The sequence below is a fragment of the Apus apus genome, chromosome 5, assembly GCF_020740795.1.
Source record: "Apus apus isolate bApuApu2 chromosome 5, bApuApu2.pri.cur, whole genome shotgun sequence".
Lineage (NCBI taxonomy): Eukaryota > Metazoa > Chordata > Aves > Apodiformes > Apodidae > Apus > Apus apus.
In genome coordinates this window covers 334,658-357,012 of record NC_067286.1, presented here as the reverse complement: position 1 = coordinate 357,012, position 22,355 = coordinate 334,658, and the positions used below count along the sequence as shown (strand labels likewise).

Below are 22,355 nucleotides of genomic sequence, written 5' to 3'. Positions count from 1 at the left end.
TTTGTCCTAGCGGAGCTGAAGTGTTTGTGCACAGCCCGGAGCTGGGGCCCAGCGCGGCCCCACACGGCGGGAGCACAGCCTGTGGGATGTGCTGGGGTGACAGAAAGACAGAGCTGCACAGACAATCCGGGTGACAGGGCTAGCAGGGGTAGCTCTTGCTCCAAAACAGGACCTGCTAGCCCAAACCAGAGCCCTCTCCAGCACTGCTGGGGCCAACCCCATCTCCCCACACACACATGGGGCAGGGGGGACATCCCACGGCCAGACTGGGGTCACAGCTAACACTGCCCCCTCTCCAACACCTGCTTTCCTGGCCTCTTGGCTCTGCTCTCTGCTGGCTCCACCTTTAGGGACCCCTTCACTGGCTCGAGGCAGAGATATTTGTGCCTCAGGAACAAAGCCTTTGTCGGTGGCTGCCCAGGAACCACGACGTGCCCTCCCAGCAGTGACTCCACACGGGGCGTGGAGCGCAGGAGCAGCCCCGCGACGCCCTGTGGGACGCCCGCTCACCCTTCCCTGGGCCCACGCAGCCTCGCCAAGCTGGGCGTGCAAATGCAGAGGAAAACACTTTTCACCTAACTTTTCCTAACTGCAGTTAATGAGGAAGGCAGAGGCACAGGACAGGTGACCCCAGCTGGGTTCCAGCTCCGTTAGGATCCTCCAGGGCAAATCCACTGGAGCGTCTCAAAGCTTGAGAGTCTTTTTTCTTCACAAGAACAGGAAACTTTTGTAACGGTTTGTAAGTTTAACCTCAAGCTCCACCCTTTGGTCCCGCTCTCTGGAAAGCCAAGAGGCACCTCCCCGTGTCGGAGGGGAATTGTGGGGATAACCTGAAGGCAATGGGGGAGCTGCAGGGGTGCCACAGTGTGAATGCACGTGTGGCAGCTGTGACAGCCATCCTGCCAGTGCAGAAAGACAGCGAGAAGCAAGCAGGAGCACCACAGGTCAGAACAACTGTTTCATTAGGGCTGACTTGCCTTGTTCTGTGATTAACAGACTGGCCCAAGCCCCCCTGTACAGCAGCTGTGCAGTGATGCTTCTTCCCAGTTAAACCCGTCCTGGCTGCGTAAAGCGCCATGAGAGGCTGCAGAGCTCGGCTTGAGGGGACAGAGCAGCCTGGTGTGAGAGGAAACAGCCAGAGCCCCCCCGTGCCTGCTCACAGAGGAGTGGTGACTGTGATGAAAGGTCTGGAACAAGGTGGCACCTCAGCCCGCAGTGACACTCTCGTTGCTGGGACTTGGAAGCAAACCCTGGTTTCATATTGTATCACTGGCCTTGGAACAGTCACCTGGCAGCTCTAAGCAGATTAATTAGCATCCAGCTGTTAAATGCATCAAGAACAGGCTGCCAGTGAGCTCACCCTCGGCAGTCACTTTCACTCACCTGGTGAATGCTCCCCCCTCAGCCGTGCTGACCCAGGCACTGCTGCTGGGGCAGGGTCACACCACCTGCTGCTGAACCCCACCAGAGCCCCCAGGGCCCCCCACGGGCACCTCCAGCAGCTGGTGGGTCCGTAGGGGCTGTGTCCCATGGCTGAGGCCAGCACAGCCACCAGGTGACAGGCCCAGAGGCGACATCCCCAAGTCAGCACTGCAGAGAAAGGCACCGGAGTTAATTCAGCCTCAAACCTTCACTCCCAGGGGTGTGGAGAACCACCAACCACCTTGCAGGGACCTGGAACAAGCCCTACAGTGCTTCCTGCCCTCTGGCTTGTTTTGTCCTTCTCTGCTGTGGCCAAAACCACCTCCACTCCTTGCTTTCAACTCCCCTACCCGAAGGAATTAATCTGATGGACAAGAAAAGGTTTTATCAGCTCCCAATTTGCTCCCAAGCTTCCTCAGCCTCTTGTCATCCCCAGGACCTGGGCTGGTTCCTTGGGATCCTTGATTATTCCACAATCCCGCCGGTTTACGCTGGCCTCGGCAGCCTGGGCACCGAAGGGGTTTTGTGGAGAGCAGAGAATCCCTCCCCAGCGCAGCTGCTGGTCCCACAGGCACCCGCCTCACCGGGGCAGGGCCCCGGGGCCGTGCCCTGAGCACCGGTCCCACAACACTGCTCCCTCTGCCCCCGTTTTTTCCCCCCACAGCAGCTCTCCCTCGTCCCAAGCCTTCCCCCCGGGGGGTGAAGCCCCCGCTCCCCGCGGGGCCGGAGCGCGGCCGCTGGAGCAGCCGGGCCCCGGCGCCCTGTGCCGCGGGGGCTGCTGGGAGCGGTAGTTCCGCGGCTGCCGCAGCGGGCGGGGCGCGCCGGCGATGGGACTACAGCACCCGGCATGCCCCGCGCGGCGCCGCCGCTTCCGGCCCGGCGGCGGGCGGTTCCCATGGAAACAGCGGCGCTCCCCGCGGGCCCAGGCGCGGGCTCTTCAGCCGGTTTGCGGGAGGCGTTTGGCTGAAAAAATACAAATAAATGAGTAACTTAGCAGCGACAGGACGCCGGGCGGGGCAGCGGGAAGGCCGGTCGCGAGGCGGGGCGAGCGCCATGGCCGCTGTCTCGCCCCATCCCGGCATCACGGGGCTGTGCTGAGGGCGCACCCCCCCAACACCGCTCCTCCGCCGGGCTGTACTCTTTGTTGTTCGGCAAACGGGAGGCTAGAGCCATTGCTTTGCCATACCGGGAATCGAGGAGAGCGGAGGGAGCCCTCCCTGACTGGCTGCGCTCCACCCAGCCTCAGCGGGGAGGCGTCAGAGTCGCTGGCAAAGGTCCCCGACACCGTCCCCGAGCCCCTAATCCTGTTTGAGCCGCAGGAAAGCGGCCTCTCCGCTGCCCTCCTGGCCCCGCAGCCCGTGCTGGCCGCTGCTCCCGCGGTGGGTCAGGTCGGCGTTTCCCCCGGGCCGGTTGCAGCGCAGCCCGGGCCGTGCTGGGGCTCCCAGCGCCGCCGCCGCCCGGAGGAGACACCCCGCGGGGCCCGCTGCAACCTGCAGGGAGGCTCGACAAGTCACAGAGGAGAAGGAACCAGACGGGAGAGCCCCCAGGATCCCGCCGCTGCCCCCCCCCCCCCCGCCGTCAGTGCCTCACCCCAGCGCAGCCCCGGAGCGCTGAGTTTGCCGGTGCTCAGCGGCCCCAGCCCCGCTGCCGGCTCTGTCTGCACCGAGCAGACCCCGCGAAGCCCCGGGGGGCTGGCATGCCCGGTGGCAGCAGGTGCCGGGCGCGAGTTTTGTCTTGTCCCGACACCTCTGCGGGCTCTTCCAGCCCCGGGGGGCTCCTGCGCAGCCCCCCAGCCTCGAGCAACCCGCGTGTGCCCGGGGAGCGGGGCGGGAGGGCTGCGCGCCCTGCCTTCCCCCTCCCTTCTTACTTTCTTTTTTTGTTGTTGTTTTTCCCCTCCCCTAAAGCCAGAGCTATTTATTCTTCCCCCCCAGCCCAGGTTCAGGTGGAGGTGGAGCGGCAGGACGGGCCAACCCCTCCTGCAGGGCTGGCGCCCGGCGATTGGGGCGGCGGGGGAGCCCGGCCAAGGGCAGGGGCTGAGCCACGGGAGGGGGAAATAGAGACCTTAGGTTAAAAAGGAAAAAAAAAAAAAAATAAAGGAGAAAAAAAAAAAAAAAAAAAGGTGGGGAAAAAAAAAAACACACCCAAGCACTGCCCGGGCAGGTCCAGTCGGCTGGAGCGGCGCGGGAGGGCAGCGGGGGAAGCTCCCAAGGTAAATGCCGCTCTGCTCCGCTCCCCTTTCCGCCCCGGCCGGGCTCGGCGGGGCTGCCCCGCTCTGCCCCGGCCCCCCCCGCCCCCCGGGCTGTGCCCCGGCAGCTGCCGCAGCCCCGGTGCCCCGCTTGGAGCGCCGCAGAACCGGGGTGTCCCAGCCCCCAGGTGTGGGGAAACGGGAGCGAGCTGCTGCCCGCTGCCCGGCGCTCCCCCTGCCCTGGGGGGCGGCAGCCCCGACACCCCCCAACCCTTTGGGCATCAGTCGCCACTGGGTGCCCCAGGGCAGAGGGGCCCTGGCTGCGGCTGCGCCTCTCCGGGGGCTGGGGAGGCGTTTAGGGGCTCCCAAACTCTTCTGGCCAGTCTGCATCTCGTTGGGGCTCCCTTATTTCCAGCCGTCAGAGCGAAAGGCTTTACGAGCAGCCCATCCGGGCAGAGCCCCCCCTGCCCCCCGCTCTAGTGTCTCCCAGCCCCTTCCCCACGGGCAAGCCGGGTGTCCTGGCTCATCTCCACCCCTGGGCACGGGGAAACCCCGTTAATGCTTTAGGTACAATCACTTTCCAGCTGCCCAAGCTGAACACGTTCCAATTCTCCCTCGTGTACCTTGACCCGCGGCTTCACCCCGCACCCGGCACCTGTGGTTTCTCCAGGGCCCAGCCCAGCCTCCCCAGCCCTGCTCTTACCCCAAACCAGCACGAGCACGATCAGGCTCTGGGGGAAAGAGGCAGCTGAGAGATTTTTATCCTCCTGGCCCGGCAGTTACACACGTGGAGTGTTTACAGTCATGCTGCCTTGCAGAAACGCCAGCAACGTAATGTCCTTGTTATTCCTGCATCGTCCCCGGGGAACACACCACCCTCCCCAGGGCTCTGCGGGTGTCTGGGGACAGAGGAGCCAGACCCCACCACCAGGCCCTGCCCCAGGGGTTGCTCCTGGTGCCCCTTTGCACCACATCCCACGGGGCTATGGCAAGAGCACTGGACAATGCCAGCTGGGGGACAGTCCAGCCCAGTCCCCGCGTGTCCCCACATGCAGCGCAGTGTGTGGCTGCACCTCTTCCCTGGCACAGCCGTGGGGCAGCAGCATGCCAAGCCCCCAGCCACAGGGAACATGCAGCTGTGGGGCCGAGCTCACCACTACCAGACCTCAGCAGATAGGAAGCCCAAATCATTGAATCACAGAATCCCAGACTGGTTTGAGCTGAACAGGAATCTTAAAACCCATCCAGTCCCACCCCCTGCATGGGCAGGGACACCTCCCACCAGCCCAGGTTGCTCCCAGCCCCATCCAACCTGCCCTTCAACACTGCCAGGGATGGGGCAGCCACAGCTTCCCTGGGCAACCTGGGCCAGGCTCTCACCACCCTCACAGCACAGAATTTCCTCCCAATGTCTAACCCAAATCTCTCCTCTTCCAGTTTAAAGTGGGCACAGCAGGCTGGAAGCAGGGCTGCAGACAAAATGGGGTGTTGGTAGCACAAAGGGGGTCCCAAAGGGTCCTCCCTAAAGACAGCCATGAGGGCAGCTCTCTGGGTCTCGCCTCCCCTGACTGTGCCATGACTGCAGCTGATCTCCCTTGAGCCAAAGTCACTTTTCTAATGTCCTGCAGCCCTCAGCTGGTCACCAATCACCTCCCGCCCATTAATTCAGTTGGCAAAGCTGGGCTGCAGGTGGTGCCGCGCAGGGACAGCAGGTGACACAGCGGCCACCAAACTGTGGTCAGGACACGGCTTTGGCTTTACCCTGGCACAGCACCCGTTGCTCCCCTGACCTGAAGGGGCTGTGGGGAGCAATGGGGACAGCCGGGACGCTCCCTGTGCTCACGGAGCCATTCCTGACCTTTCCCAGGCCCAGCCCACCCTGCAGGGGCAACAAGTGGACTTTGCCCCCCGGCAGACGCCGCGCGGGGCCCTGTGCCCGCCCTGGTGCCGGCAGCTCCTCGCCTGGGCGCGCCATGGCAGGTAGGCTGCAAACACAAAACCTCCCCGGGTTCCAGCTGGGAAGGACCCCTTGCTTGCTGCTCTGGCTTCACCTCCCAGGGTGGGCGAGGGTCTATCTCAGCCCCGAAAACCAGCTTAGCCTGTTGCAAAACAGCCGCAAGCGCCATCGGCTGCCAGACCCCTGCAGCGGAGCTGGTTTTTCCAGGGAAGCTGGGATGGCGACGACAGTTGCCCGCCCCCAGCTGAGAGCTGGATCAGCTTTCTCATCTGAAACCTCCTTCCCTGCTGTGCCCCCAGGCCTCTGCAGCGTGCCCCCCGAAATCCTTGCCCCGGCCGCCAACGAGACGCTGGAGCTGGCGCTGGGGAGCTGGGTGTTGCTGAACTGCACCGTGCGCTGGGCAGCGGCCGAGCCCTGCCAGCCCGACCCTGCCTGGAGCAAAGACGGGCAATGGCTGGGCAGGGACAGCAGCCAGGACACTGCCTGGTAAGGAGCCCGCCCTGGGCGGTATGTCTGTCCATCCGTCTGTCTGCCATGGTGGCTCCCGACCCACAGTAGCTCCATCTCCCCGTAGGTTTGCCCAGAATGGCTCGGAGCAGCTCCTTGCCACCGTGCTGCAGCTCAACCTCACGCACGACACCGACTTTGGGGTGTTCTCCTGCTGGGTCAGCAATGCCACGGCCACCTTCACCCTGCGGCGAGTGGGTAGGGACACGGCGGGACGGAGAAGGGACACCTCCAAGGGGGACCTGCTTATGTGGGTGGGGACCACAGCTGCCTCTCCTGGGGCAGAGTATCGCAGCACAAACCTACATCACACCTGGGCCAGGGGCCACCAGCAACACTCACCGTGCCATTCTCTGTCCTTGCAGAGGCAGCAGGGCACGTGCCCGCGGTGCTGGCTGCCCTCCTGGTCCTGGTGCTCCTGGTGCTCCTGGCTGGGCTCTACGTCCGGTGCCGCCTCAGCCTGCTCCTCTGGTACCGGAACCGCTACGGAGAGCTGGAGATCAACGGTGAGCTGCTGGGGAAGGGCATGGAGGTGGTGCCCCCGGGCCAGGGGATCACCGGCAGGCAGAGCCCTCCCTCGTGTTAGCTCCCCTTCCCGTGGCTCTCCCCAGACGGGAAGCTCTACGATGCCTATGTCTCCCACGCCCCTGCCCCGGACGACCGAAAGTTTGTCCACTTCATCGTGAAGCCGCAGCTGGAGAACCGCTACGGCTACAAGCTCTTCCTGGATGAGCAAAACATCCTGCCCAACTCAGGTAGGCACTGGCCCCCCGTGGGGCTGGGCAGGGGCGCGACACCAGCACCTGGGGGCTTGAGATCCCTTTGCCTGCAGAGCCCTCAGCTGACCTGATCATGAACGTGAGCCGGTGCCGGCGGCTGATCGTGGTCCTCTCCATTGCCTACCTGGAGCAAGAATGGTGCAACAGCAGCTTCAGGTAGGAGCAGGTCCTTGTGCTGTGGGGAGGGGGCCTGCAGGGCTTTGCCCTCCCACCACATGCCTGTCTCGCAGGGAAGGGCTCTGGAGGCTGCTGGAGCTTTCCAAGAAACCCATCTTCATCATCTTCGAGAGCCAGTACCGGGAGATCACCCACCCAGCCATCAGCCTGCTGAAGCAGCACCGGCACATCATCACCCTGCTGGTGTGGCGAGCGGGCTCCATGGTGAGAGCCGAGCAGGATCCTGTCCTGCTGGCACCCCCTTTCCATCCCCAGCTCCCGCTTTGTGTCAGCTTCTCTGTGATGCTCCAGGGATGCTCCCTGTGCCTCAGTGCTCCTAAAAAAGCAGGTTGGGGCACTTGTCCCTTAGAGGAGATTAAAATAAAAGCAACAGAAAGAGCCCCAGATGTGGGCGCTCACTCCCCAGACTTGGGCCATCAGGAGCCCATGGCTGCTCTGGGCTCTCCCCCAGCCTCAGCTCTTGGAGCAAAGCTTTGGCCCCTGGCTGCTGTGGCCATTCCAGGGCCAGGCTGGGAGGTGAAGCCCTTGGCAGCATTTGAGCAGGTCGAGCTGGTTTCTCCACTGGCACTGGGCATGCTGCCACACCAGGAGCACAGCCCCCACCTTGGCTGAGCTCCCAGTGCTGAGAAGAGAGCTGAGCCTCACGGGAGCCTCCCCCAGCCCTGTGTAGGGACAGGCTTGGCTTTGTGGTGGTTCCAATGCAGCTCATCTCCTCCCTGCCCCACGCAGACCCCCTCATCAGACTTCTGGAAGGAGCTGTGCCTGGCCCTGCCCCGCAAGGTCTCTTTCCAGGGGACCATGGGGGACCCGCAGACCCAGCTGCAGGAGGACAAGGACCCCATGCTGATCCTGCACAGCAGCTACCTGGACAGCAGCGGAGACCTCAGCCCAGAGGGGGACCTCGGCACAGGTCTTTGTCCCTTGCTTCTTCCCCTGGTGGTGGGGACAAATGGGCACCAGAGGTCACCTTTGGGCTTTGCTTCACCTTCCTGGGACAGGCGGGCCTGGTTTAGCCCCTTCCCCACCACCTAAGCCCATCTCCCTGCGCCTTCCAGGCCTCCGAGGGTACGTGTTTGGAAGCCCCCGCCCACCTCCCCGCATCCGCGGTGCTCCCACGGCTTCGGCTGCTGGTGTGGCAGGGGACACCCAGCTGAGGGACAGCCACCGGCCCGAGATCGACGTCTCAGACCTGGGGTCACGCAACTACGGCGCCCGCACAGACTTCTACTGCCTGGTGACAGAGGATGACATCTGAGTGGGGCCCATCCCCCATCCTCGTGGGGCCACACAGACCCAGACCACGGCCAGAGAAGCCCAAGCTTTGCAATGGGACTAAAGCCAAGACAGGAGCTGGCTCCTGGCAGCACGCTCTGTGGTGGAAAACCATCACCAGGGGACATCCCTGCCTGTAATGACTGGCACTCGAGTGCTGGGCCCCCAGTCCTCGCGTGGGCACCAGGGGTGTTTTTCCTGCATAAGGGACAAGCGTGGCATGCTCTCCAAGAAGCAACGTGTCCCAGTCCCAGTGTCCCAGAGGCTGGGGAACGCTGGATGGGAGCAGCTGCAGCACCCTAACCCCCACAGAACTTCCCGTGGCAATAAAATGCTGCTGCTCCCCGAGTCTCGTCCAGCTGCGGGGATGCGGGTGCCGGGGCAGGGAGCGCTGTGTCCCCCGTGCCACATCCCGTCCCCGTGTGCTTCTGTCCCACCTTTGGGTACCGTCCTCCCCTCCCACACAGCGCGGGGCCAAGCAGGCATCGTTCAAGGCCTTTATTTGGGGGCACTCGGGGAGTTTGGACACGAACAGCTGGGGAGACAAAGGCACCGTGACACCCGCCCCGCGCCGGGGGCCACGCCAGCCCTGGCTGTGTCCCCTCCCGGCAGCGCCGCCGTCTCCCCGCCCTCCTACCCCTGTCCCTACTCTATCTCGTCTCCCCACCGGGGCACAGGATGCCCCCCAAGCGCAGGGTCTCCCCCCCAGCCCCCCACCCTCCGACAGAGCGAAGCCACCCCGCAACCCAGCGCCCGGCCCCGCCGCACCGACAGCTCCGGCCCCGCTGCCCCGGGCACCGAGGGCATCTCCCCACCCCGCGAGGAGACAACGCCCGGCAAGCACAAGCCGGCCGGGCTGGCCCTGCCCCGATCCTGCTCACACAGTACCGGGCGGGACCGGCGCCGAGCGGAGCAGCCGCCCGGGCTCTGCCTGCGCAGGGACAGTCCCCGCGGGGCGCTCGGGTGGGACCGTGTGGCTCTGAGACCCCCGGCTTCTCGCGGCGAGTGAAGCCTCAGTCACAGCCCCGGCGAAGGGGGGCACTCAGCACCGTGCCACCGCCGCCGCTTCCCAGCTCCTCCCCGCAACTCCCTGGGAAGCCACCTCAGCTGTCGCACCACCCCGAAGCTCTGCAAAGCCCCGTCACCCCCCAGCTGGGGCAGAATGGGTGAACCCCACGACGTGCCCGGCTCCGGAGGGGGTGGCACCGGCCCCCAGTGCACCACAATTCGGGGAGGGGGGCTGGGGTGCCCCCCCGGAGCCCCCCTCCCCACCAGCACCCCCCAAGCCCTGCAGCCCCTGCCCCACCACCGAGCCACCAGACAAGCTGAGCTTTGCTCCCCAGGAGCAGGCAGGGTCCCTGGGGCTGAGGACCCTTGGGTTCTGTGGGACTGTCCCCCACTAACGAGGGTCCCAGGGGGCACAGCCAAAAGCAGTCAGTAGGTTTCAGCCTGCAGCAGGAGGGGGGATACACGTCCCCCAGCCCGGGGAAGGGGGACCTGGCGGAGAGGGGAGGTGTGAGGGATGCGGCAGGGACTACGCTATGGAGCTGGGGTCAGCAGAGAGGAGACTCCAGGGCAGGGGTGGCAGGCAGGAGCATCCTGGTGGGGAGAGCCAGGGCCGGGGAAGTGGCTCTGGGGGTGTCCTCACAGGCTGAGGAAGTCCTCCTTCCGGTACCCCTTCTGCAAGGAGACAAGGCCACCCGTCACACGGGGGGGACACCAGTGTTGTCACCTTCCCTGCCCAGGACACCCCTGCCCACATCTCACCAGGCAGGGTGTCCCATGATGTGGGAACATCAACACAAACACGTGCAGGGCCACACTCTCCCCACCCTGGGCACGTGGCTGTCCCCAACCCCTGGTATCAGCATCTCAACAGGGATGATCCTCTGGGGACATCCCCACCCCTTCACAGGAGGGGCAGGCTTGGGGCTGGGGCCGGTCATATGCCTGGAAGCATTTGGGTGCTGTAGCTTTCCAGGGTGAAGCCCCTAGCCTTGACTCCCTTGGGATCCACCCTCAGGATGCACCCCAGGATCCCGCCAGCTGGAGGAGCACCCAAGGGTGGTACTCACCATCTTGAAGTCCCGGTGGAGCTTGGTGTACTGCCACATGTTGCCCAGGAGGCTTGCTGCTGCTCTGGAGGACTTCTCATTGTCCGAGCTGTGACAGGGACAGGATGCAATCACCTTTGGGTACTGCTGGGCATGGGACGGTGCCACCAGCCCAAGAATACCACCCCAGGAGGACCCAGAGGGGATGAGGACTTAGTGCTGGTGGGGAAAGCCAGAAGACTAAAGGCTGGAGCCCACCACAATGGGCAGGGTGGCAGGAGAGGGAAGATGGTGGCTGCAGCAATGGGCAACCCTGGCGTGGGGTGTCCTGAGGAGGTGGCAAAGGGCTGGGCGGTGGCCACGAGTCCACCCTGAGCTGGTCTGGGCCTTGGGGAGTCTGGTTGTGACCCTCTTCTACCAGGCTGGGGTAGGGGAGAGCAGGACTGGACAGCTGAGTGAACAGGGAGCTCCCACCTGTCCCTTCTCTTCTTGATGTAGAAGAGCTTCCTGAGGCCATCAAAGTAGACAATGTCCCGGGCAGCCATGGGGCTCTCCACCACCAGGTTGTTGAGGACCGCGATGATGTTCACAATGACATCGACGGGCGGAGCCTTGTCCCCAACACTCCCTGGCAGCTTCTCGATCAAGTGGCTGACCACCTTGGTTGCTGGTGGGCAAAGGCAACATGTCAGGACTGGTAGCCAGATCCAGAGGACATGCAGCAGCCTTGGGGTGAACCCTGCAACCTCCCAGTGACAGAAGAACCAGCCAAGGACCCATGGGTAGCACCAGGGGTATCTTCAAGCCCTTTGCTCTCTGGAATCTCCACTGAGACTCCTTGGCATCTTGGAGAGGACTTGGGTAATGAGGACAGAGCCCAGTGAGATGGTGGGGTTGGAGATAGAGCAGAACATGGGAGAGGTGTTGGGTTCCAGGGGACAGGGGATGAACCAGCCACCACGTGCTCGGCTGGGAGCAGGGATGCAGGGGGCAGGAAGGTGCTGAGACACAGCTGGAGGCCAGCCCAAGGAGGCAGCGGGCAGAAGGTGCCCACGGGGCTCCCACCAGAACTCACACATCTCGTCCTTGTTGCGCGCGTGGCGGGACAGGTTGCGGATCAGGCCGGTCAGGGAGCGCAGCTGGTGGTGGTCGGCGGTGCGGACGCGGTCCAGGACGGGGTTCAGGATGCGCTCCTGCTCCAGGGCCAGCCGGCTCAGCACGCCCGCCCACTGCCGAGGGAAACACCCGCTTGGAGACCCCCGTGCTGCCTCCTCCGCCCACCCCATCCTCCTCCTCCTCCTCCTCTTGCTCAGGAGGTCCAGGCCGAGGTGACCACGCCCAGCCGGTGAGGACAATGGCCACATCCCCCACCCAGCAAAGGCTGTTTCCAGCCCGGAGGCCGGTGCCTCCCCTCCCCGGGCAGGGCTGCGACTGGCCAGCTGGTGGGGACAGTGGGGCAAGGCCCAGGGGACGTTCCCCTCACCCTGCGGTCCCCAGCGGTGATGTTCTGCAGGGCGCCCGAGGCCGCCTCCGTGGTGTGCTTGTTGAGCTCGCAGCGCTGCAGCAGCCGGTTGTAGATGCCAACGATCTGCGGGTTCCAGAGCCACTCCATGCCCTTGGGGTCCTTGGAGACCTCCGTGAAGGTGACGATGTCTGCGTTCAGGTAGTGCTGTGGGGATGGGGCCAGCACCATTAGCCTCGTGGGGGATGTCCCCTCCGCAGCACCCCTCAATGCTGGTGTCTCCTTCTCTTCGACCATTGGACTGGCACAACCCAACAGGTCACCCCGGCCACGTCATGCCCCGTGGCACAGCAAAGTGGGGGTTCAGCACCCTGATTCACCCCACACCACTGCTTCACCCTCTGCTGAGCTCACCCCTGTGTCCCACCCACCAGCCCAGGCCAGCGTCCACCTCCGCCCCAGCGTCACCTCCAGTGCCAGCTGCTTCCCAGTGCCAACCCCACCCTTGGTGACATGGCCCCACAGTGCCCATCGCTGACCTCTCGTGCCTTCTTGCTCTGGGGGCTGAAGCAGCCCACCAGCTCCCCAGTCACCATGCCACTGTTGTTCCTCCTGTGGCCTTCCAGGCGCTGGAGGGAGGACGGGGGCATCTCGTCGTAGAGGCGGTAGGAGAGGTTGCGCAGGACACAGACGGCGTTCTCCACGCTCTGGGGGGGAGATGGGACAAGAAGGTGTCAGTCCTTGTGCCACCTGCCAGGGCATCTCCAGGTGGCACATCCCCTGGGGCAGGTTCCCATGGAGCTCTGTGGGCAGAGCCACCCCAAGGACACCAGTGTTGCCCACTAAGGTCGGATGAAGCCAGGCTGGTTTTCCCAGCACCCCCTGCAAGGGCACCCAAACCCTCTGTGCTCCTTGGGCTCACCTTGTCCTCTGACTTGCCCACTTCCAGGGAGCTGTTCACATAGTGGATCATGGAGTCCACCAGCCCATGGCACTCACGCATCTTCTGTCGGGTCTGCTGGCTGGCAGAGCTGAGATTCCTGCACAGGGAATGTGGGGCCGTCAAGGTGAGAAAGGGCTTCCCCACGGTCACTCCCTTCCTGCCACCAGGCACCACCGCAGGAAAGACCCCTAACACCTCTTCCACGGGATTGACCAGGCTTTGCCTTGAAGCACAAGCACTGCAAGGGATGGGGACCCCAGGAACAAGCTCTGGGAACCTTGCTCCCTACCTCCACAGCACAGATGGTGTCCCCTCTTCCACCCAAAACTTTAGGCACAGTGGAAGGACCAGAGCTGGCTCAGAGGAGGTACCTGAGGAAGCCTGTGGAGTTGTAGAAGATCTCTGCCTCTGAGGGGTTCTGCTGGATGACCCCTGAGCCCCCCAGCCCAGAGAGGGGGACCAGCACCAGGTCTGTGAGCTGCTCCAGTGTGTCCCGGGCCAAGCGATCCTTCAGGTTGTCACTGGAGGAGAGATTCCACAGGATCCCTGCGCAGAGGGGGATCCTCAGTCCCAGGGCTGGCTGGAGACCATGTCCACCCTGACTCCCCTCCCCAGGAAGCTCACACTGACCACCCGTGGCCAGGAGTGGCCACAAGACAGGGTGGGCAGCGCCGATGCCAAGAGGCTGCCCTGTGAAGTGTCACTCCAGCTTTACCACGGGGACACCACATGCCACCCCAGGGCAGCCGGACCCTGCCCAGCCCTGCCATCGTCCCCAACCTGTGACGTTCTTGCGGAGCTCGTCGTCGGGCTCCCGCAGCGTCCGCATCAGCTCGTAGATGCCGTTCTCCTCCACCAGCGCCAGCTTGTTCTCGGCGTTGTCGTAGATGAGGTTGCGCATGGCGCCCGTGGCGTGGCGCTGCACCTCCTGGTTGGGGCTGTTGAACAGCTTCACCAGCTTGGGCATGGCCTGGAGGCTGCGGGCCTGCGAGGGGAGAGCCCGGCCAGGTTAAGACGCCTGGCCGCTCTCCCTCCATCTCCTCCACCCTCCTCCGGGTGTCCCACCGTGGCGGAGGGGCTGGGGGCAGCCCCTTCTGCTTGGGCCCTGGGTGCTCACCTGCTTCTTGGCGTTGCTGTCGCTGTAGCACTTGTGCTGGAGGTAGGCAGCGCCCAGGACCTGCAGGTTGGGGTCGCTGGCTATCAGGTATTTCACTGCAGAGGGCAGGTCAATGTCGTCGAACCTGGAAGCCACAGGCAGGTCAGGAAGAGCCCGAGCAGAGCATCCCACAGGGGTCCTCTGCCTCTGCACCCCACATCTCAGAGGAGACCTGTCAACTCCTCTCCCCACCCACCCCGTGCTCTTGGGGCACAGGACTCCAGACCCAGCTGAATAAGCATCTTCCTACCCTCATACCTCAGGATGTGTCTGTGACAGGAGCTAAGGCCACATACGGGACACACCCGAAGATCAACCTGCACCACAGTCCACCACTACGGGGCCAGACTGTGCCCACCATCTCACCGCCCCTCCTCCTGCACCCCTCGCAGCAGAGGTTACACCAGGCAAGCGATGGAGGCTTTGCCCTCAACCAGCCAAGTGACGAAGGTGGACACAAGCCCTGGGGCAGTGCTGGCCCAGCCCCGCTGGCACTCACCCCCCCGAGTGGTGGCTGAGCAGCGTGCCGTGCCCGTTGTACATCTCCATGGCGCGCTGGTCCTGGAGGTGGTGGCTGGACTCGGCCAGGCTGCGCACGGAGGGCGCGCGGGAGCTGTGCTCCACCATCCCCAGGTAGGAGCTGCCCAGGCCCGCCTGCGAGGCCGCCTGGACGCTGCCGAAGGAGCCGGTGCTGAGGCGCGACCGGTTGTTGCTCTGGAAGCGCTGCAGCGTGCGCATGGCGGGCGCGCGGATGGTGCGGCTCTGGGTCACCTCGCCGCCCTCCAGCCAGTCGGAGGCGGCCTTGGCGGCGGAGCCGGCGCTCATCTGCCTCTCGAAGGTGTAGGAGCGGGCGAAGCCGCCGTTGCCTTGGCTTTTGTAGAGGGCACGGTGGCCCACGGGGTCCAGCTGCTCGGAAAGGACGCTGTAGCGGTCCTCGGCCATGGCAGGGGGCTGGAGCGGCCCGTCCGCCAGGCGCAGCGAGCGCAGCGAGAGGGTGTCGAAGTTCTGCCGGGAGCGGTAGTTGCGCTCGTGGAAGGAGCTGGGCCGGGGCGAGGTGCTGGGCACCTGTGACACGGCGTAGCCGGCGCCGTAGCCCCGGCCCTTGGGCAGGGCCCCGTTGCTGATGGTCGCCATGCGCTTGTGCGGGGTGAGGTCCACGGCCGAGCGCGAGGACCAGCTGGTGCCCTTCAGCGTGCCAAAGTCCTTCTTGGCCAGCGGCTGATAGAGCTGCCGGGGGGAAGAGCGGGGTTAGGGGGTGGCCGTGAGCCTGGCTCTCCATCCCCACAGTGGGGAGAAGGAAGGTCGGAGCCAAGAGCCAAGGCTGGCACTCCTCTGCCATCCCCAGCAGCCACGGTGATGGGCACTGGCACGGGGTGGGGAACAAACCCCCCCAGTACGTACCGAGGCTTTGGGGTCCAAGCCATTGGTCTGGGAGCGGGAGCTGAAGGAGGAGCGCACGGTCGTGCCATACTGGCCACCTGTGGGGCAGAGGGATCAATGGCAGCGCCGAGGAGGCAAAGGGGGATCTTGAGGGCCAAAGACTCCCCCTCTGAACCCATCCCGGGGGGATCTGACTGGGGAGCCCTTGGGAACAAGGGGGCAGGAGGACGCTGCCTTCACCTGCCTGCTGGCAGCGGGAGAGGTGGTGACAGTGCCCCTCACGCCCCAACAGCAAGGGGACTAATTGCCACCTTGGCAGGGACACAGTGCCTCAGCCCGGTCCCCTCTGCTGTAGCTGGATCAGCAGCCCAGGCACCCCCCCAAAACCAGTCCTGGCTCCACCAGCCTGGGGACAGGGCCCTGGCAGAGACACGCTGCCCCGTGCCAGCCTCCTGCCTTGCCACCACCCTGGGGCCACCGCCAGGGACAGGGACGCCGCCAGTCCTGGCGGTGACAGGAGCGTGACTCACACCCAGTGCCTGGAGCAGCCCTCGGGGTGCCAAGGGGGGGGTCTCTGCCTACCACCAGGATCCCACAGCCCCTCAGGTCGGGGGGCTTAGTGAAGCGGGTGAAGCAGAAGGGCGGAGGCCGTGAGCGCAGACGTTAAATGGAGGAGCTTGGAGCCCAGCCAGCCGCGCCGCTCACGGGCCGGGAGGGACAGGGAGGGATCTGCGAGGGTCAGAAACCCCCCCTCCCAGCCCAAACCAGGGTGTGGGACCCCCACAGTGCAACCCCCCAGCAGGCAGGTGGGGAAACTGAGGCACGACCCCTGAGCAGGGTGAAAGGAGCCCAGGTTGAGGCCCTGCTGCCCTCATCCCCAGTGCTGGGGGTGCACTGCGGGGCTCAGGGGGGCTCGGCTGGGGCGAGGGGCAACCCCCCAAACCAAGGGCAGGGGGTGACACCTGGCACCGTCCAAGGGGCTCCCACCAGGGGGACCGCGGGGGGGGGGGGAGCAGAGGAACGTCTCACCTCTGCTGCCATCAGCGTGGTCGGGGGCTTCGTGGCGGGCGGGCGGCTGCCCCCGCAGCATCATGCGGATGCGGACCTGCTCCTGGACGCGGGCGCTGCGCATCCGCTGCGCCTCGTCCGCCTCCCGGCTCCGGCCGTCCAGCTGCCGGTCGGAGGGCAGGGCCAGCGAGCAGACCCCGGCCTCGGGCTGCAGGGCCGACAGCAGGAAGGTGTTAGTCTCCTGCAGGGTGGCCATGGTGGCGGTGATGGCGCGGAGGCCGAGGCGAGGCGGGCCGCCCTGCGCAGGTGAGCGCGGCGGCAGCTTCCCGGAGCCGTGGGGAGGCACCGGGCCCGCCCCGCCGCCGCCACGCCTTGGCCTTCCCCGCCGGCGGGGAGGAGAGAATGGGGCCACGCTGGGCCCCACGGCACCCGCCACCGGGGCGGCCTTGAGGGGACGGGGCCAAGAGGCAGGTGGCCCTGGGGGGGGGGGTCGTACCTGCAGACCCGGCAGTGGGAGACAGGACCACCCCCCCAAGCAGAGTCTACCTGGACTCCCAGAGTCCTGGCCAGCCCCACCAGTGACCTCCAGACCCACATGTGGCCACTCTGGAGAGCCTCAGACCCCAACATGGCCCCACCCGTGAGCCCCAGACCTCCACATTGTCCCTCTGGCAAGCCCCAGACCCCCACGTGGCCTCCCAGAGAAGCCCCAGACCACAGGCAGCCTCTCTGTTGACACCCAGAGACCCCCAGATCCCCACGTTATCACTCCAGAGAGCCTAAGACCCTTGGGCAGCCATCCTGGAGAGGCCCAGACCCCTGGGCAAGCTCCTCAGCCAGCCCTGGACCCCTACATGGCCTCCCAGGAGAGCCTCAGCTCCCCAGGCAGCCTGTCCATCAACCCCCAGATCTCCACATTGTCCCTCCCATGAGCCTAAGACCCTCAGGTAACCTCCCTAGAGAGCCCCTGACCCCCCAGATAAGCTGCTCAGCCATCCTCAGGCCCAGCCCCCCATGGGGCTCCACCAGCAAGCCCTGGGCAGCCACCACAGAGATCCCCAGACCTCTGAGCCTCCTCCTCGGAGAACCCTGGCCCCCAGGCAGCCCCCCCACTGACCCCATCCCCCCAGACTGACCCCACAGCAGAGAGCAAACACTCTTTGGGGTGGGGGGCTGGCCTGCCGAAGGGCCAGAGCGGGGGCTAATTGGCAGTAATTACTGGCCAGGCCCTCCCTGCTTTGCTTTTCAAATCAGCCAAGGATTTAAAAAACAACAGCAATAATAAATAAAGAAGAAAAAGGGGCGGCTCAGCACCGGCAGGCCTGGCGGCGATGAGCACAGGGTGACTCAGTGCTGCCGTCGCAAGGTACTAATTAGGCTGGCCCCACCCGCCGAGCCGCCCCGGCCAACCCTGGCATGGCCAGGGTGGGGAACACCACGTACCCCCCTGCCCGGTGTGCTCGGGAAAGGCTCCCAAACCCCCCACGGGATTGTGTCACACCGCTCTCCCTCAGCCCCTGGCTCGCTAACTGAGCTGCTCACTCCTGACCCGAGTTGTGCCTGTCCTCAGCCACACCCAGACACCGCCTGTTTCCCTGCTCGTGGGCACGGGGCGTTTTGCCCGTCGGGTTGGGCACAGGGCCGTGGCCGGAGAAGCCAGCGTTGGCTTGTGCTGTTTGAAGGCAGCGTGGCGACACAGCAAGTCCCAGCTCAGCACCCGGTGCCACCAAACCTGCCTGGCAGCAGCGTGAGGGGGTTTGCCGGCCGGTCAGCCAGCCGGGGCTGACGACACCCAGTGATGACAACCCCGGGACGCTGATGACAAGGCCGAGATGACTCTTGTGCTTCCTTGGGAGGGTGAAAAGGGTGGCTGTCCCCAAGGAATGTGCCGCCGTCAGCAGGAGCAGCGGCTGGTGCTGGGGGCGGGGTGGACAGAGCTGCGGGCCAGTGTTTTGAGGTGACAGTCTCTGCTCTGATGGGCTCCCCGAACCCCAACGAGCTGCAAACTTCAGTGCCACCATCACCTTACACCCAGAAACCAATGCGCCCCCCCTCTTCCCAGGTGAAAGGACCCAACCCCCCCCCCTCACAATTCTGTGTGTCATGGGTGCCTTCATGGCTCTACTGGGATCCCCCCACTCCGGGGTCACACCTGACCCTTTCTGGGGTAGACAACCCCAAGGGTCGTGTGTGTGCCCCCCTCACCCCCACCATCACCACCCTTCTCCCACCCACACAGGGAGCGTCGGTGGGTGCACCGAGTTTGGCAGAACTCAGCTGGGCGCTCCCAGCCCTCGGAGATGGGATGAATCACGGGTTTCCCCCCCAGGAGCAGGCGGGGAGGGAGGTTCACTCCCTGTGCAAGCCAATGCTTGTCCGTCGTCCCCACGCCAAGTGCTGAGGGGCTTGGGGACGGTGCCGGGAGCCCCGATGTCCCCACTCTGGGGACGTCGGGGCTCCCGGCACCGTCCCCAAGCCCACTGGCAGCTCCTTTCCCCCAGACTCTGCCTCCCTCCCAACCTCATTTCCATGGCATAATCCTCCTGCAGCTTAAAGATGGAAACTGGGGGGTCATGGGGGGGGGGATGGGGGGGGTGTTCGGTAGGGTTTGGAGCTGAACAAGCAGTGCCCGCCTGGTAAAGTGGCTCGTTGAGAAGGGAAAGTGTTGGGTGGGAGTTGGGGATGTGCCGGGATTCTTAAAAAGCAGCAAATCGGCACAAAAAAAACAACCCAAAAACAAGCAAACAAACAAACCCAAACAAACAAATAAACAAACCCGTTTGGAGCAAAACTGGGGGGGTTCCCGAGGGGATGTGGCCATGGTCAGGGTGACACAGGGTTGAACAAACTCGCTCTGGGGGGGGTCCCTGAAGCGGGCACTGACTCCTAGCCTGGAAGCACCCGCGTCTCTGCCTGTGTGGGGTGACAGAGCCACATCCCCAGGGACACCCCAGCTCCTGGGTGCGTGTTTCTCCTCTCCCACCCCCCTGAGCACCACCGAGTGACTGTCCCCAAATGCGGGTCCCCAGGGAAGCCTGTGGCTGCCGCTGCCACCGGCGTTCCAAGCAAGGGAGTGGCCGACACGGCATCGCACAGACCGGACACGGCACACGTGTGCCAAGAGCCACGCCGGGGAAACTGAGGCACGAGGAGAGCAGGGGAGGGGGAAAAACCAACAGAAAGAAAGCCTCTTGGCCAAAGCTGGCCATCTGCACTGTCCCTTGTCCCCCAGCACACGGAGACCGGTGGCAGGGCGGGTGCCCCCAGGGACCCGCGCTGGGGACAGCCACGGCGATGGATGCGGGACCGGTCGGCACGTACCTTGTTGGGTGGCCCCGGAGGGCCGTTGCCCTGCAGCATCCTCCCGGGCAGGCGGGTGCACCCCTGGGTGCTGCACGGGTGCCGGGAGCCCCGGCACGGGGTGGGCGATGCCGTCTGCGGCGGGCGTGGGGCTGCGGGGCGGGCACGCCCCGGCTCCCGACCCAACCAGTCTCTTCGCCGTGGTTTTGCATGTGCGCTCCAAACCCGCTCGCCTCGCAGCCAGCTCTGCGCGTTTTGGGGCTTGTGGCAGATCCACAGAAAGCCTCGGTACGGCCCAGGTGCCAGAGGGGTGCCCGGGGGTCCCGGCTGCCCCAGCCCGGGCAGCGGGTCTGTGTCTCAGCTGCCCTTGTGATGCTCCACAAATTCACCGTTGGTCCCCATGGCCACCACGGCCATGGTCCAATGTGTCCATTCCATCACCTCCCCTTGACCGCCCCCCCGCCAAGCACCCACAGGTGCAACAAGGAGGGACTTGGGGCTGCTGAAAGGAGAAGATGGAGGGGAGACAGAGCTGGGGGGGTGGGGTTTTTGGGGGCTCCCCCGGGGATTCACAGGGAGCATGTTTGTATGCGTGGGATGGAGCAGGAGCCCTTTGAAGCCAGATAAGCCGAGAGGGAGCGTTTCAAACGGGCCAAACCAGTTTAGGGGCCGTTGCTTCCACCAGCACCACAGCCCACACCTGGCCCTCACTGGGGGCTGCTGAGCAGTGATGCCCCCAAGGAGACCCCAGCACCGGGTCACCTAGCCACTGCTGTCACACCTGGCCTGTTCTCAGCCTGGAGGTGTTGGGGAGGCTCCTGTGCTCCCCCTCCTCTGACCCCTCGCTTGGGCCAGGCTGCTCAGGGCTGGGGTTCACCTCCACTGCCCCAAACCAGCCCCAGCACCTCTGCACCAACCCCCGGGGCAGGGCGAGCACTGGGGCTGCTCCTGGAAAAGCAGGGACCTGCCCCCCCACCCCACTGTCACTCAGGGCTCCAACACCAGCTCCCCTTGCTCCCTGCGACCACAGCTCAGTCACTGCTGGAGAAATAAAACCCCCGGGCACTTTGCTGCCGGCGCTGCCCCGAGGGGACACCACTGCCAGCTTCAAATTGTCCCCAGTGGGACTGGACCTGTGCCCCCACTGGGAATGGCACTCGTGGCACCAGTCCCTTCCAGCTCTGGACTTGGCTGAGCGTGGTGCCTGAGGCTTTGCGAGCTCTCCCAGGCTGGAAAGCTGTTGGAAAAGTCGTGCCTAAGGAAAGGCGGCTTTGGGGATCCCGCTGCCGGCCCCGGGGCCACCAGCCCTGCCCGGGACTTCTGAGCCCATGGGCCAACTCCCGGCGCAGCGGGCAGAGCCCTCGCCCACAACAAAGCACTTCCAAAGTGCTGGAAAAAAACAGGCAGCGCGCAGAGAAACACCCGCTGCCTGCCCAGACCGTCCCCTCCCGGCGAATCCCGGTGCCAGAAGCACTGGATTCAGGATGAAAAGCAAGGCTGCTTTCCCAGGCAAAGAGCTCGCTGAGCCCCCCCCTTCCATCCTCTCCCCAAGCCCAGTGGATGCTCGGACGGAGCCTGGGGGACGCGGATGGGGAATAAAACACCCAGGGGGAAACTCCGGGCTGTGCCGGGGGGAGCAGGGCTGCTCACAGCCAGGGGGGCCAGGAGGCGGTGGGGGCGGCCCGGGGGGTGCAGGGACAGAGCGGCCGGAGCAGCCGGAGCTGAGGCAGCCGGGCCCTGGGGTGGCGGGGCCCGGGGGTCTCCCCGTGCTGGGGGGCTCGGCCCCGCAGAGGGGAGAGGGCGAGCACAGCTGGGCCGGCTGTGCCAGCGCGGAAGGGCGAGCGGGGCCGCTCGGGCTGTCCCCGCAGCTCCCCGAGCCCGGGGGGCACCGGGCAGAGCCCCCCACGCAGCGCGGGGCCGCGGGCAGCTCCCGGGTGGGGCACAGGTGTGGGACGGAGGTTCAGCAACCTCCGGCAAGCCCGGGCGTGTGTCCGCGCATCGCAAACACGGCTCCTGCCTCCTCCTCCTCCTCGGAGCAGCAGAGGGGCCCTTGCCCCGCCGCTACTGCCCGCGCCCACCCACGGGGGCGGATCCTTGTCCCATCTCTGTCCTCCTGCTCCGTCCCCCCCTGCCCCGGGGGTTTCACACACCGAGCGTCCTCCCAGCTCCCCTGCCCCTGCCACCACCAGGGGATGTGGGAGGGACAGGGGACGACCTGGCTCCTAGTGCCCTGTGCCTGCCTGGGGACAACATCCCTGCCAAGGCAGGAGGGCACGGCCGGGGAAGGAAATCCCAGCCAAGACATTGATTTTATTTTTTAAGAATAAAAAAAACCAAAACAACAAACAACCCTCAAAACAGACAAAAACTTCCTGAAAACAGCTTCCTACCTCATAATTTCACAGAAATTAGCTTGGAAACGTCATTTGCTCTCCCCCTGCTCCCGTACCTGCTCCAGACTCTGCCGACAACACCAGCACATCCTGCCGAGGGGCTCTGCCCCCCAGAGCCAAACCCCTCTTCTCCCCCATGGTGGCTCCACAGCTCCAGTGAGGGTTTGGGCAGTCCCAGCAGACTCATATCCCCCTTGCTCACTCCTGTGTGTACCGACAGACTCCCCTAAAACAACCTCAGCTCTCCAGCCTGGCACAGGGACAAGGCACTGGGCATTTAGGGAGGCCCCAAAGGGGCTGTGGAGTGAGCACCAGCTGGGAGCTTGGGTAACACTTTTCCCACTCTGGCATCACCAGCCC

At 65.0% G+C, this 22,355-nt stretch overlaps 2 protein-coding genes and 1 long non-coding RNA gene across 3 annotated transcripts; 1 reads left to right on the top strand and 2 right to left on the bottom strand.

Annotated features, from left to right (window-relative positions):
* Nucleotides 1–972: 972 nt before the first annotated feature.
* Nucleotides 973–2,047, bottom strand: LOC127385464 (uncharacterized). The gene is made up of 3 exons (XR_007889680.1): nt 1,862–2,047; nt 1,384–1,590; nt 973–1,297 (listed from the first exon to the last, which is right to left on the bottom strand). It is a non-coding gene; the product is annotated as an uncharacterized LOC127385464 (long non-coding RNA).
* Nucleotides 2,048–3,539: 1,492 nt separating this feature from the next.
* SIGIRR (single Ig and TIR domain containing) lies at nt 3,540–8,647 on the top strand. Its single transcript, XM_051621322.1, has 10 exons — nt 3,540–3,631; nt 5,475–5,587; nt 5,864–6,050; nt 6,139–6,269; nt 6,437–6,577; nt 6,683–6,826; nt 6,904–7,006; nt 7,081–7,231; nt 7,757–7,937; nt 8,083–8,647. Exons 2-10 carry the CDS (start codon nt 5,581–5,583, stop codon nt 8,280–8,282), a joined length of 1,245 nt encoding a protein of 414 aa, XP_051477282.1. The 5' UTR covers nt 3,540–3,631; nt 5,475–5,580; the 3' UTR covers nt 8,283–8,647.
* Nucleotides 8,648–9,742: 1,095 nt separating this feature from the next.
* PKP3 (plakophilin 3) lies at nt 9,743–19,662 on the bottom strand. The gene is made up of 14 exons (XM_051622022.1): nt 19,624–19,662; nt 16,324–16,510; nt 15,316–15,392; nt 14,414–15,141; nt 13,876–13,999; nt 13,539–13,743; nt 13,130–13,304; nt 12,738–12,855; nt 12,355–12,522; nt 11,837–12,022; nt 11,429–11,582; nt 10,828–11,020; nt 10,375–10,462; nt 9,743–9,979 (listed from the first exon to the last, which is right to left on the bottom strand). Exons 1-14 carry the CDS (start codon nt 19,660–19,662, stop codon nt 9,944–9,946), a joined length of 2,478 nt encoding a protein of 825 aa, XP_051477982.1. The 3' UTR covers nt 9,743–9,943.
* Between the last annotated feature and the right edge of the window lie 2,693 nt (nt 19,663–22,355).